A 13727-nucleotide genomic window follows, 5' to 3' on the forward strand; every position below is an offset into this window, starting at 1 on the left:
TCAAATAGGATTACCATAATTAATAATATTTGCCAAGTGCCAGAATAAAGAGAGACAGAGAATATTTTGAGGCATTTTTACTACTTTCTGCAAAGTCAAAGGTTTACATACATTTCATTAGTTTTTGATACCGTTGCCCTTAAACTGAATGACTTGAGTCCAACGTTTGGAATATCCTTCCACAATAGTTGGTTGGAATTTGGGCCCAATTTCCTGACAAAACTGGTGTAACTGATCCAGGTTTGTAGGTCACCTTGCTCGCACCTGCCTTTTCAGCTTTGCCCATAAATTTTCAATAGGATTGAGATCAGGGCTTTGTGATGACCACTCCAAAACATTGACTTTGTTATCCTTAAGCCACTTTATTATCATTTTGGCAGCATGTTTGATGTAAAACGGGTAAGGTTTATTCTGATTGATTTCATGTCAGATGTGGAGAAAAACATGCATATGTGTCATTTTATATAGTGTATGTAAACTTCTAGTTTCAACTATATATCATGTCAGAAGAGAGAGAAATCATTGAAGCAGCGAGCACACCTTTTTTTGTGATCGCACACTAGAAAATCCAGCCCTGATCATGTTCTCCGGGGTCTCAGCTACACCCGGTATCCAAGACCCCAGAGATTTTCTGACTCATGGGGGCGCTACAGTCTTATTCCCAATCGCTTTAAAATGGCAATGAGGGAATAAATAACCTTAGCAGCCACCGTTTTAATGTGTATCGGCGGCTGTTAAGGGGTTAAACAAGAGGTCACTTTCTAATTACAGCTTCCCTACACTGTCTTCCATTTAAAGGGAAGCTATCATCACAAAATGACCTTTTGTTTAAATCAGGGTTTTGTGCTACATATATTTTAAAAAAATCTAAATCAAATGTTTTCATTTTTATATCACAATCTTTATTTTTTAAAAAAAAATCATAATCTTGCAATTTTCCCACTACACACTGGGGATTGTGTTTAAATCAAATTTGCTGTTCTTTCAGGAAGAGTTTACAACAGGCTCCTTACCAGCAAAGACATAATGACAATGACAGGTAACACCTCTATACCCTGCTGATAACACTGGATCCACAAATCACAATAGGTGATGTCACAGCTGACCCCTTTCAATGCCCTTTGCACAGTCTCATTAGTCACTTCAATATAAAATATGTGACTATGTACATGTGTTGTTTCTTGAGACAACAGAAAAATTAGAGTTAAAAAAAAGCTCTAGTGGTCAGTGTGAAAATTGTAAAGATTTTTTTTCTTAATTTAGTACAAAAACCAATAGGTTTAAAAATAGGTCATTATTTGATGACACATTTTCCCTGTAAGTACATCTCAGTTAACGGTCAAACAAAAAAGTTTGCATTGTACAAAAGTGTCTTTTGCAATACTGATATAGAATAACTCATTTTTATTTAGAAAATAATGTGACGGGTAAACTATATACAAAAAGATGCAAATACATAAATCTATAAAATATATTGTATCACAACGGAGTGAATTCCCTGAGTGAACTTTATGCAATTACAGCAGCGCTTCTGTGAGTAATCCCTATGTATTTATTTTTATATACATATCATTTCGACAAGAGAAGGTTGGCTGATGTGTTTTACGTGACTTCTACAGATCCATATAGACAGTATGGAATTGTTTCTGTTGTCTTTTGTTAATACAACAATATTATTTAAAACCTCAGTAACATCTCATGGGTTAACACCGTTAACTTTCTCGTTTTTTTCTGTGTTATACATTTCCATGTGACTGAAAGCAGGATTGTCTGTCCCTTTATCAGGATTTGGATCACTGTCCCGGATCTTCCAGTTCAGCACTTCAACTTTCTCAGTCTGCAGAAAAAAATAAAATCAGCAAAATGAATATAAATTGTTTGCCCTATAAATAGTAATGCAGTTAACATGTATTAAACACTAGTCAAATCAGCTAAGCCATGTGTACCTCATAAACAATACTGCAGTATGCTGTGTCCAAAATATATTAACAAAGGCCTGATTGGCTGCTACGGCTTATGATGCCCATACAAAATAATTTCCAAAATGAATTTAACATTTTTTCCTACAGTACTGTATTTTTCTCCATTTTTCAGAATTATTATTCCATGTACAGGCGCTTCTCACAAAATTAAAATATAATCAAAGTGTTAGTTTATTTCAGTTCTTCAATACAAAAAGTGGAACTCATATATTTTATAGAGTCATTACAAACAGAGTGATCCATTTCAAGTGTTTATTTCTGTTAATGTTGAGGATTATGGCTTACAGCCAATGAAAACCCAAAAGTCATTATCTCAGTAAATTAGAATACTTTATAACACCAGCTTGAAAAATGATTTTAAAATCCGAAATGTTGGACTACAGAAATGTACATTCAGTAAATGCACTCAATACTTGGTTGGGGTTCCTTTTGAATCAATTACTGCATCAATGCGGCGTGGAATGGAGGCGATCAGCCTGTGGCACTGCTGAGGTGTTTTGGGATTAAGGTCAGGCGAGTTTGCTGGCCAATCAAGCACAGTGATACTGTTGTTTCAAAACCAGGTATTGGTACTTTTGGCAGTGTGGACAAGTGTCAAGTCCTGCTGGAGAATGAAATTTCCATCTCCAAAAAGCTTGTCGGCAGAGGGAAGCATAAAGTGCTCTAAAATTTCTTGGTAGATGACTGCGCTGACTTTGGTCTTGATAAAACACAGTGGACCTACACCAGCAGATGACATGGCTCCCCAAACCATCACTCATTGTGGAAACTTCACACTAGACCTCAAGCAGCTTGGATTGTGTGCCTCTCCACTCTTCCTCCAGACTCTGTGACCTTGATTTCCAAATGAAATGCAAAATTTACTTTCATCTGAAAACAACCCCTTGGACCACTGAGCAACAGTCCAATTCTTTTTCTCCTTGGGCCAGGTAAGATGCTTTTGGCATTGTCTATTGGTCTTGAGTGGCTTGACACAAGGAATGCGACACTTGTAGCCCATGTTCTGGATACGTCTGTGTGTGGTGACTCTTGAAGCAATGACTCCAACAGCAGTTGACTCCTTGTGAATCTCCCCCAAATTTTTGAATGTCCTTTTATTAACAATCCTTTCAAGGCTGTGGTTATCCCGGTTGCTTGTGTGCACACATCTTCCTTCCACTCAACTTTCCATTAATATGCTTGGATACATGTTATGATCCGGTGACCTTGGAGCCGCATGAGACGTTCTCTGGAGTAGGTGGTACCTGTACTGACTGCAAACCCTAAACTGACACCGCAACTAGAAGTAGCCGTGGGGTGTACCTAACACGTCCTAGACACCTCGACACAGCCGGAGGACTAAATACCCCTATAGATGGAAATGGGAATTCTATCTTGCCTCAGAGCAGAAACCCCAAAGGATAGGCAGCCCCCCACAAATATTGACTGTGAGTATAAGAGGAAAGACACACGCAGGCAGAAAACAGGATTTAGCAAAAGAGGCACTTCTAGATAAATAGAAAAGGATAGGACAGAATTCTAAGCGGTCAGTATTAAAACCCTAAAAATATCCACAGCAGATAATACAAATATTCTACATCTAACTAAAGACATAGAATGTATATCTGCATCTCAAGAGAATCCAGCATGACTGAAAAATCCAAACAAAGTCTAAGCTGGACAAAAACACAATGAATTGCACTGAATTGTAAAGCACACTGCATGTGTGCTGCAGAGACAAAAAACCAGACACTTATCTAAGGGTACCGTTACACAAAACGATTTACCAACGATCACGACCAGCGATACGACCTGGCCGTGATCGTTGGTAAGTCGTTGTGTGGTCGCTGGAGAGCTGTCACACAGACAGCTCTCCAGTGACCAACGATGCCAAAGTCCCCGGGTAACCAGGGTAAACATCGGGTTACTAAGCGCAGGGCCGCGCTTAGTAATCCGATGTTTACCCTGGTTACCATCGTAAATGTAAAAAAAAACAAACAGTACATACTCACATTCCGGTGTCCATCAGGTCCCTAGCCGTCTGCTTCCCGCACTGACTGAGTGCCGGCCGTAAAGTGAAAGCAGAGCACAGCGGTGACGTCACCGCTGTGCTCTGCTTTTACTTTCCGGCCAGCAGTCAGTCTGTGCGGGAAGCAGACAGCTAGGGACCTGACGGACACCGGAATGTGAGTATGTACGTTTTTTTTTTTTTTACATTTACGATGGTAACCAGGGTAAACATCGGGTTACTAAGCGCGGCCCTGCGCTTAGTAACCCGATGTTTACCCTGGTTACAAGCGAACGCATCGCTGGATCGGTGTCACACACACCGATCCAGCGATGACAGCGGGAGATCCAGCGATGAAATAAAGTTCCAAACGATCTGCTACGATGTACGATTCTCAGCGGGGTCCCTGATCGCTGCTGCGTGTCAGACACAGCGATATCGTATGGATATCACTGGAACGTCACGGATCGTACCGTCGTAGCGACAAAAGTGCCACTGTGAGACGGTACCCTTAGCTGAATTGACAGCAGGGCATGAGGATCCAGACAGAGATGTAATCCCTCCAAGAACAATGGACAACTGGCAAGGACTAATGGATCCTGCACACCTAAATACCTAGTAGAGCTGCAATCAGCAGAAACACCTGCCCTGCATTACAACCCAGAGACAACTGCACTACCACCAACAACCACCGGAGGGAGCCCAAGAACAAAATTCACAACAGATACAGCACTCTGTGAACAGCCAGCTTCTTTAGTAACGACCTTTTGGGGCTTACCCTCCTTGTGGAGTGTGTCAATGACTGCCTTCTGGACATCTGTCAAGTCAGCAGTCTTCCCCATGATTGTGGAACCTAATGAAACAGACTAAGGGACCCTTTTAAACGCTTAGGAAGCCTTTGCAGGTGTTATTTGTTAATTATTCTAATTTGCTGAGATAATGACTTTTGGGTTTTCATTGGCTGCAAGCCATAATCATCAACATTAAAGAAGTAAACAGAAGTAATGACTCTATATAATATATGACTTTCACTTTTTGTATTGAAGAAATGAAATAAATTAACTTTTTGATGATATTCTAATTTTGTGAGAAGCACCTGTACATGACTATATTGGCATTCCACCCTTATTACAATAAATGTTACCACACACACCACCAACAAAAAAATCTTTTAGTTTACTTACTTCTTTGCCCCAACGGGAAGGAAGCAATACTTGAAGGTAGTCAAAGTCTTGAGATGTTAATAGGTAATCCCGATTTACATTTTGTTTTAAGCCTCCTGTAAGACAATATAGTATGATAAGTTAAGAAGCATTTACCAGCAGATTGGATATTAATCACATTGATTATTGCAGGTCTTCATATTTTTCTAACAACTCTCACTGTATATGTATATGTAAAAGACTTCACTGCGCTATAGTAAGTTCCATCAAATGTAACACTCCTAGGAAAGATATGTTCTAATCAATATAAATTTAGCGAAAAAAAACTGTTTTGGGTTGTTTATTTTGATTATAAGACTTTGTGACCAATGGCATTGGCGGGTTATTCTCACTACAGGTAATTATGGCATAACTACAGGATATCTTGGACTGCCACATATCTTGAGAATGTGGTTCTCTGCTGCTTACTGCTTCTCCCATAGACATGCTTTGCTAATATAGCAATGTCATATTCCACAGCGCTTTACAGACATTATCAGCACTGTCCCCATTGGGGCTCGCAATCTTAATTCCCTAGCAGTATGACTATGGAGTGTGGGAGGAAACCAAAGTATCAGAAGGAAACCCACGCAAATACGGGGAGAACAAACAAACTCCTTTCGGATGTTGTCCTTGGTGGTTTGAACCCAGGACTGCAAAGCAACAGTGCTAACCACTGAGCCACCATGCTGCCCATTGACTTGAAGTGAGAGAGTCACTCACATGCACAGACACCTCCTCGATCATTCTGTACTCAGTAAATGGGAAACAAGGTTTCGGGATCTAAAATCAGGCTCATCCGTAGATCCTCTGTGGGGCTCTTATTATTTCGCTGCTCCCCACCTCAGCATAATCTTGCAGTCTTTTGGCATATCTTTGCTTCACCTACGCACACCATGCTGATGCAGGCATATCTTTGTTAGCCCTTCGGGGCACATTTCCAGGTTCATGCCCTTTCGGCATTTTCTCTGTTTATCATTGATATGTTCCATATCCATCCTGTCATCAGTTCAAGCATATATTGTATTTCATTGCATCTAGGTGCAGTCCTTTTTGACTGCTCCTCTTGATACATTTATCTTATCAGATCATTATCTCTATTTTATTTCTCTAGATATATCTTTACATGGGTTTATTCACACAATTCATGCTGCAAGAATAACTATCACTACCTATTATATGGATATATGCTTCTATTGGTGGTATCGGCAGAGGTATAATCATTTTCATTATTATATTGTGTTATATATTTACTTTGTATGTCATGATATTTACATATTTTGGCATAATACCGATTTATGCATTGTCAGATACTATGGTCTGGGGATCCTTTTCTTTTCATTGTATTTTTAATTGTTTTTAGATGAATCTTGTCTGGTGTTAGATGTCCAATAAAATTATTAGTTTTTACATTATAAATTTTGTATGTGTGCACTAATATTCAGGTAGCCCTTTCTTCTTTGCGCTATTTCATCTTTTTTCTACCTGATATAGCACCTTATTTTGGTTATTCAATGTCCTAAATTGTGGTGTGCCCGATACTACATTATTTCAGAGATCCACAATCTTGACATAGGTAGCTATATCATAGGTGAGAACTGTCTCTTTTAAAAATGTGTAGAAAACCCAGTGAATATGCCTTAATTATAGTAGAAATACCCTTTTATTTCAGATTCTCTTTAACAAACACTTATTGCTCCCTTAAATTTGGACAAGTTAGTGGAGTCCATTAGGATGATATTGGTATTTATGATTTGACAAACCATACACTTATTCCGGTCTTCTGGTATAAATGGAAGCAAGGATGAAGATTTGAACATAGCCTGAAAGAGCTCTCTGCAGAGGTGTCAAACTCAACGCCAAATCCGGCATGCCATGTCATGTTATGTGGCCAGTGAGCTCAATATACAGAAGAATCAGCTCTCCACTTTCATTGGAAAGCTGGTTGGAGCAGTGTGGAAATGTGCGCCTGAGAGCAAAATCTAAGATACCACCAGCCCCGTGCTAGCGCCACCATTTCTACTAGGTACTGGCTGTGTGTAACGCTCGCGCCCAGACTGGTTGGCGCGGGGGTGCGGGGGTGTGGCCCCACTGGACCACAGACCAGACTTCCCTGGAAGGGGCGTAACTAAGTAGCTTCCTAGGTGTTCGCTGGAGCCTCTGATGGTGAGGTCAGACTTGTGCGGCAGGTTTCTACCAGGTACCACTCCAGGGTGGAGTCTGACTGTGGATGCTGATCCCATCGGGGGACAGGACACAGGCAGGCAGGCACAGCAGTAACACTGGCTGATGGATGGGTATGGCAGAGGCCCTGATGGTCAGACTGGCTTGACGGAGATACTGGCAGGCAGACGGGCATGGCTGGCACTCTGGCAGACAGGCGGGTGTATGGAGACAGGTAAGATACTGTTCAGACTGGAGGGTATATGGAAACAGGTAGGGACCTGTTCGGACTGGTGAATATAAAGAGACAGGCAAAGACCTGTACGGCAAGTTGCAGAACAGAGATAGAGCAAGGCCGCAACAGCAGATGCAAAGCAGAACAGGAGGTGGAGTTAAGAGCAGGAGGTGGAGCCTAGAACAGAAACGCAGGAAAGAGCAGAGAAGAGGAAGGCGGAGCTAAGAGTAAAGAAGAAGGTAGAGAAGGAGAGAAAAGAGCTAAAGACGGAGCCACTGGAGGCGGAGCCAAGAGCGGATACGCTGGAGGCGGAGCCAAGAGCGAGAATTTACAGAGCCACAGGTAGTGGCGAGCAAAGCAGAGAAGAACAGGACCACGGGTAGTGGCGACCAGAGCAGAGAAGTGCAGAACCACAGATAGTGGCAAGCAGAGCAGAGAGATAGCGCAGAGATACACACAGCAGAGTGGGAATGGCAACAACCAAAGCAGGAACAGGAACAGACATAGACCAGAGTACAGACAGGAGCGGACATAGACCAGAGTTCAGACACGGAAGTAACGGAACACAGATTCAGACCAGGGTATGACGCCCCAATGGGTGGAGAACACAGACCAGGGTACTACACCCCACTTGGTGGCAGACGCAGAGACAGAACCAGACACCTCAGCAGCAGAGTACTGACTGAGGAAGTAAGTTTGCTCCGGCATCCTCCAATGGGTGAGGACGCCTTAAGAATCAATGGCCTCTAGGCTATTGGCCAGAGACACCTTAGGGTGGTGCACACAGACTGAATAAGAAACAGGAGTTGCTGGCGCCACCCCCCTATGCACGCAGACAGAAAGTGTACACAGAGCAAGCGGCCATGAAGCACACGGCATGGAGCCGGCAGCAGACAGATCTCACAGCATGGCACTGGGTGAGTGAGTTGATGTAACAGGCAGGTGGGGTATGGAAGGCCATGCAGTGATGCCGGCAGGGTTGTTACACTGTGTTATACATCAATACAGTCAGAGCTTAGCAGACGGAGAGGAGTCAGCACAGGGAGCTTGTGTCATCTTGGAATCTGAGTGGACGCAGCAGTGCTTACAATAAAGGGTGGCGCCAGAACAAGGAGCAGGTGCCATCTTTGAAACCAAGTGAACACAGTCAGCCAGCACAAAAAATGCTGTCCACCAGTACAAAAAGAGAATGCAGTCAGCCAAGAAAAAGTGAATGCAGTAAATGCAGTCAGCCAGCACAAAAAGGGAATGCAGTGAACAAAAAGCCAGCACAAAATGTGAACGCAGAAAGCCAGCACAAAAATGCGAATGCAGTCATTCATCACAAAATTTGGACACAGTCAGCCAGCACAAATAGTTAATGCAGTCAGTCAGCACCAAAAGTGAACGCATCTGATGCAGTCAGCAAGCACAAAAAGTGAATGAAGTGAACGCAGTCAGCCAGCACAAAAAGTGAACACAGTCAGCCAGTAGAAAATATGAAAGCAGTCTGCTAGCACAAAAGGTAAACACAGTCAGCACAAAAAGTGAATGAAAGTAATGCAGTCAGCCAGCACAAAATGTGAATGAGTCAGCAAGCACAAAAGTGAACACAGTGAATGCATTCAGTCTTCCCAAAGTGTGAATGCTGTTAGCCAGCACAAAAATTGAATGAAGTCAGCTAGCACAAAAATTGAACGCAGTCAACCAGCACAAAAAGTGAACATAGTCAGCCAGCACAAAGAGTGAATGCAGTAAATGCAGTCAGCCAGCACAAAAAAGTAACTCAGTCAGTACAAAAAAGGAAGAAAGTCAGCCAGCACAAAACGTGAAGGCAGTAAGCACAGAAAGTGAATGCAGTTGACGCAGTCAGCAAGCACAAAAATTGACTGCAGTGAATGTAGTTAGTTAACACAAAATTTTAACACAGGCAGCCAGCACAAATACTGAACATAGTCAGCCAGCACAAGAAGTGAACACAGTCAGCCAGCACAGAATGTGAATGCAGTCAGTCAGCACAAAAAGTGAATGCAGTCAGTATCCACAAAGAGTGAACACTGTCAGCTAGCACAAAATGTGAATGCAGTCAGCCAGCACAAAATGTGAATGAAGTCAGCAAGTACAAAATGTGAACACAGTCAGCCAGCACAAAAAGGGAACACTTAGCCCTACTACACAGGTGTAAGAGGAGGTGACAATGCTCCTGAGAAATCCCGACTATGTGTATTATTGGTGTGAGAAGGCTGCCACCTGCTGTTTAGAAGGGACCGTGTGGAACTAACTGAAGCAGGAAGAATTGAAGGAGGGACAGATTCAGAAGGAACACCCAGCCAGGTGCCACCAATGACAGAGTGGGTTTTGATACAAAGAGATCCATGAAAGATACACTCACCGGCCACTTTATTAGGTACACCTGTCCAACTTCTTGTTAACACTTAATTTCTAATCAGCCAATCACATGGCGGCAACTCAGTGCATTTAGGCATGTAGACATGGTCAAGACAATCTCCTGCAGTTCAAACCGAGCATCAGTATGGGGAAGAAAGGTGATTTGAGCGCCTTTGAACGTGGCATGGTTGTTGGTGCCAGAAGGGCCGGTCTGAGTATTTCAGAAACTGCTGATCTACTGGGATTTTCACGCACAACCATCTCTAGGGTTTACAGAGAATGGTCCGAAAAAGAAAAAAAATCCAGTGAGCGGCAGTTCTGTGGGCGGAAATGCCTTGTTGATGCCAGAGGTCAGAGGAGAATGGGCAGACTGGTTCGAGCTGATAGAAAGGCAATTGTGACTCAAATCGCCACCCGTTACAACCAAGATAGGCCTAAGAGCATCTCTGAACGCACAGTGCGTCGAACTTTGAGGCAGATGGGCTACAGCAGCAGAAGACCACACCGGGTACCACTCCTTTCAGCTAAGAACAGGAAACTGAGGCTACAATTTGTACAAGCTCATCGAAATTGGACAGTAGAAGATTGGAAAAACGTTGCTTGGTCTGATGAGTCTCGATTTCTGCTGCGACATTCGGATGGTAGGGTCAGAATTTGGCGTAAACAACATGAAAGCATGGATCCATCCTGCCTTGTATGGAGCATCTTTGGGATGTGCAGCCGACAAATCTGCGGCAACTGTGTGATGCCATCATGTCAATATGGACCAAAATCTCTGAGGAATGCTTCCAGCACCTTGTTGAATCTATGCCACGAAGAATTGAGGCAGTTCTGAAGGCAAAAGGGGGTCCAACCCGTTACTAGCATGGTGTACCTAATAAAGTGGCCGGTGAGTGTATATATCTTTGTACCATGTTAGCCAGTAGATAGAATAATATATGGAATTGAGAGTCCTCTGTGGCTGATACCTTTTAATGGCTAACTGAAAAGATGGTAACAAATTGCCAGCTTTCGAGATTATGCAGGTCCCTTCATCAGGCATAGTTTATGTCTGATGAAGGGACCTGGTAGTCTCAAAAGCTTGCAATTTGTTACCATCTTTTCAGTTAGCCATTAAAAGGTATCAACCACAGAGGACTCTCAATTCCAAATATTATTCATGACACCAAGAGAGACAGAGGTGCACAGGAGAAGACGCTGCATGACAGGCCGCAGCACGAAGCGTGTGCGCACAGGTTGATGCCTGCTTGCAGATGGGATCCAGATGACACCAAATCAGATCCAGTCCCCGAACTACACCACCATAGTCTGTGCCAGACTGTGCCATTCAAGGCTCAAATCCCAGACCTGCACCGGTCAAGGTACCAAATACTGATGACGCCAGTCAAGATCCGGAGCCCATCCCTCTTCTCCCCATATCCAGGAGTCAAGCACTGTCGGTTAAGCACAGAAGATCCCTGAGGAGACTCCACCAGGAGGAGGATGCCTGCGGTGGTACAAGGAAAGCACAAGAGAGCCGAGCCATTGCTTCCAGTACTAACGTACGGAACAGTGATCAGCCTGGGCTTGGACAGCGGACAGAGTGGGGGTAAGGTGGAGTGAATGAGGCTCAATGTGCATTAATAGACTTTGTCAGGAGAACATACAGACTAGCGGGAACAACCTGCAACCCATGCTAGTGTAACACCCCAGGTAACCGGTTGTTACATTGATGTTGCCTTCCTTTCGGGGAGGGTGATATCATGCTTGGAGGCAAGGAGGATTCTCTTTATCAGGTAAGCATCTACATTCAACACATTCTGAAGTCCAGGTCAGAAGGAGGAGCTGTGAACCCGGATTCAGGGGAGCTTCCCCAACTTTATGTATGCTGGTCCGGAGGAGGAGCTAGTTAGTCTGTTGGAGGGAGAGATAGGAGAAGGACGTCTGGAACAGACAGTGGGGCTGAGCAGCCACATGGGAGCTGCAGCCCCTGGAATAGGAAGAGATAACCTGGGTTGGATTGTAGCGGAGCTTAAGAGGAAAGGAGCACAGTGGAAGAGATAGGGCTCAGAGGGGAATGGCGACCGGACACTCTCAGAGCCAGAACGCAGAAACCGGGCACCGGGAGCCCAAGGTCGTGTTGTTCTCCAGGATGCACGGCAGAACCGGTGGGCATAGGACTGTATGTTAATTGCCCACACCAAGGTGAGGTGAAGCAGTAACCTGAAGAGCCCGGGTCATGATAGAGACCCTATAAAACGGCTCACACTGCCCACCGTGTAGACATCTGTCTCGGGACAGGAGAGAGGGGACTTTGCCAGCAAGCTACAAGCAGCAGGGACCTTGCCAACTAGTGCAAATAGGAAAGGCTTACGAACCTCACCTGAGAGAGGGATCCCCTATTGCCTCCAAGCCGGCCGGACCACAGCTACCCCTGCACTTGGTACCTTGGACTGAGGCTGACTGCAACCACCAGTAGACCAGGTAAAGACTGCAAACCTGTTTCCTGGTTCTTTACTATATCATCCTCCACACCATCTGTGCCATACACCTTGGGAGCCCTGGGGACCCCGCTTCACCTGTGGGAAGCGTCACCATCTTGCTGCATAACATCACCCCAGAGGACCCCTTTAGGCAGCATCGGTCCCTACTGACCGAAAACCACAGGTGGCCTCACGAACACAAACTTTAATTCTAATTCCCTTAAAAGACCTTTCCCCATCAGCTTGAGCGCCCAGGGCCACGGACCGGGTCGCAGCCACCGTGACATCCCCTTTAAGTGCGACCGGACCCACTGCCCAGGCGGGTGACTCACTAGGGCCATTGCTTTAGTAACATCCAAAATAGTATCTCCCACTGGGACAAGTGTATCACTACTGTCAGAAGAACACTAGTATAATTTCTGAGAGACGTTACTGCCATTCTAATTGTACTTTGAAACTCATATGTTCTGTACTGTATAATCTACTTGTGATTACCCTGTTCAAATTGTTTAACTGTTTCTTAACTACTGTAAGTCCTCATCAAAGCAAGGGAAATAAATAGTTCATTGGCTGTTCCTGCCTTGTGTCTATCTGTGCTTTGCATCCGGTCACCTGCATTACATTTGGTGTAGTCAGCAGGATGCAACATTCTAGTGCAGAGATGGCAGATCAGTCAGTAACTGTGCCCACCAGGGAAAATACACCCCAGCTATGCTCAGTAACCGTGTGAAGTTCACTGGAAGCAATTTGTTACTTTGGGATTGGGAAGAGAGACTAAATAGCATGCTGCACATGTCCCCCCTGAGTCCCATCATATAAGCAGAGTTAGCCCTTTTGACCATCGACTGAGAGACCCGACAAACGTTCATGTTTTGCCAGCCAAGAGACCGTGACACTGTGGATAAAGTGATTAAAATTTTAGTGGACATGCACTGTGACACCATGGACTTACGCCACCTCCATATGCGTTTGTTCCAGTGGGTCCAAGGGGGGGACAAGACTGTAGCCCAGTACGTAAATGAGCTGCAGGAAGTAACGGCCCATGATGGGTACAGAGGGCTGGGGTCGTTAGATGAAGGGCTGCAGGACCAACTGGTTGCTGGACTGAGGGATCCTTACCTAAGCCAGGCCTGAAAAGAGCACCTACACCTGAACTCCAATATGAGCTTCCTGGAAGTCGGAGCAGAGGCCCGAGTCCGAGAATGGGAAGCCCCTGCTTTGACGGGTGCAGTACGGAGTCATGAAGTGGCCACCCAGGGCCCGACTATGCAGCACGAGACCCCCCATGAGAACCACTGCCCCCATTCAAGAGAAGTATTGAAAAATCCC

At 44.4% G+C, this 13727-nt stretch overlaps 1 protein-coding gene across 2 annotated transcripts in view; it reads right to left on the reverse strand.

The window, feature by feature from the left end:
• Positions 1-890: 890 nt before the first annotated feature.
• LOC143776332 (sodium-coupled monocarboxylate transporter 1) overlaps positions 891-13727 on the reverse strand; it is a 78124-nt gene continuing 65287 nt past the window's right edge. For both annotated transcript variants that reach the window (XM_077265601.1, XM_077265599.1), the window contains exons 14-15: positions 5154-5248; positions 891-1837 (exon numbers count right to left, since the gene is read on the reverse strand). In XM_077265601.1, coding sequence (XP_077121716.1) covers positions 1697-1837; positions 5154-5248 — 236 coding nt within the window. In that variant the 3' untranslated portion in view covers positions 891-1696. The remainder of the gene's footprint in view (positions 1838-5153; positions 5249-13727) is intronic.

Source organism: Ranitomeya variabilis, chromosome 5 (genome assembly GCF_051348905.1).
Source record: "Ranitomeya variabilis isolate aRanVar5 chromosome 5, aRanVar5.hap1, whole genome shotgun sequence".
In the NCBI taxonomy this organism is placed as follows: Eukaryota; Metazoa; Chordata; class Amphibia; order Anura; family Dendrobatidae; genus Ranitomeya; species Ranitomeya variabilis.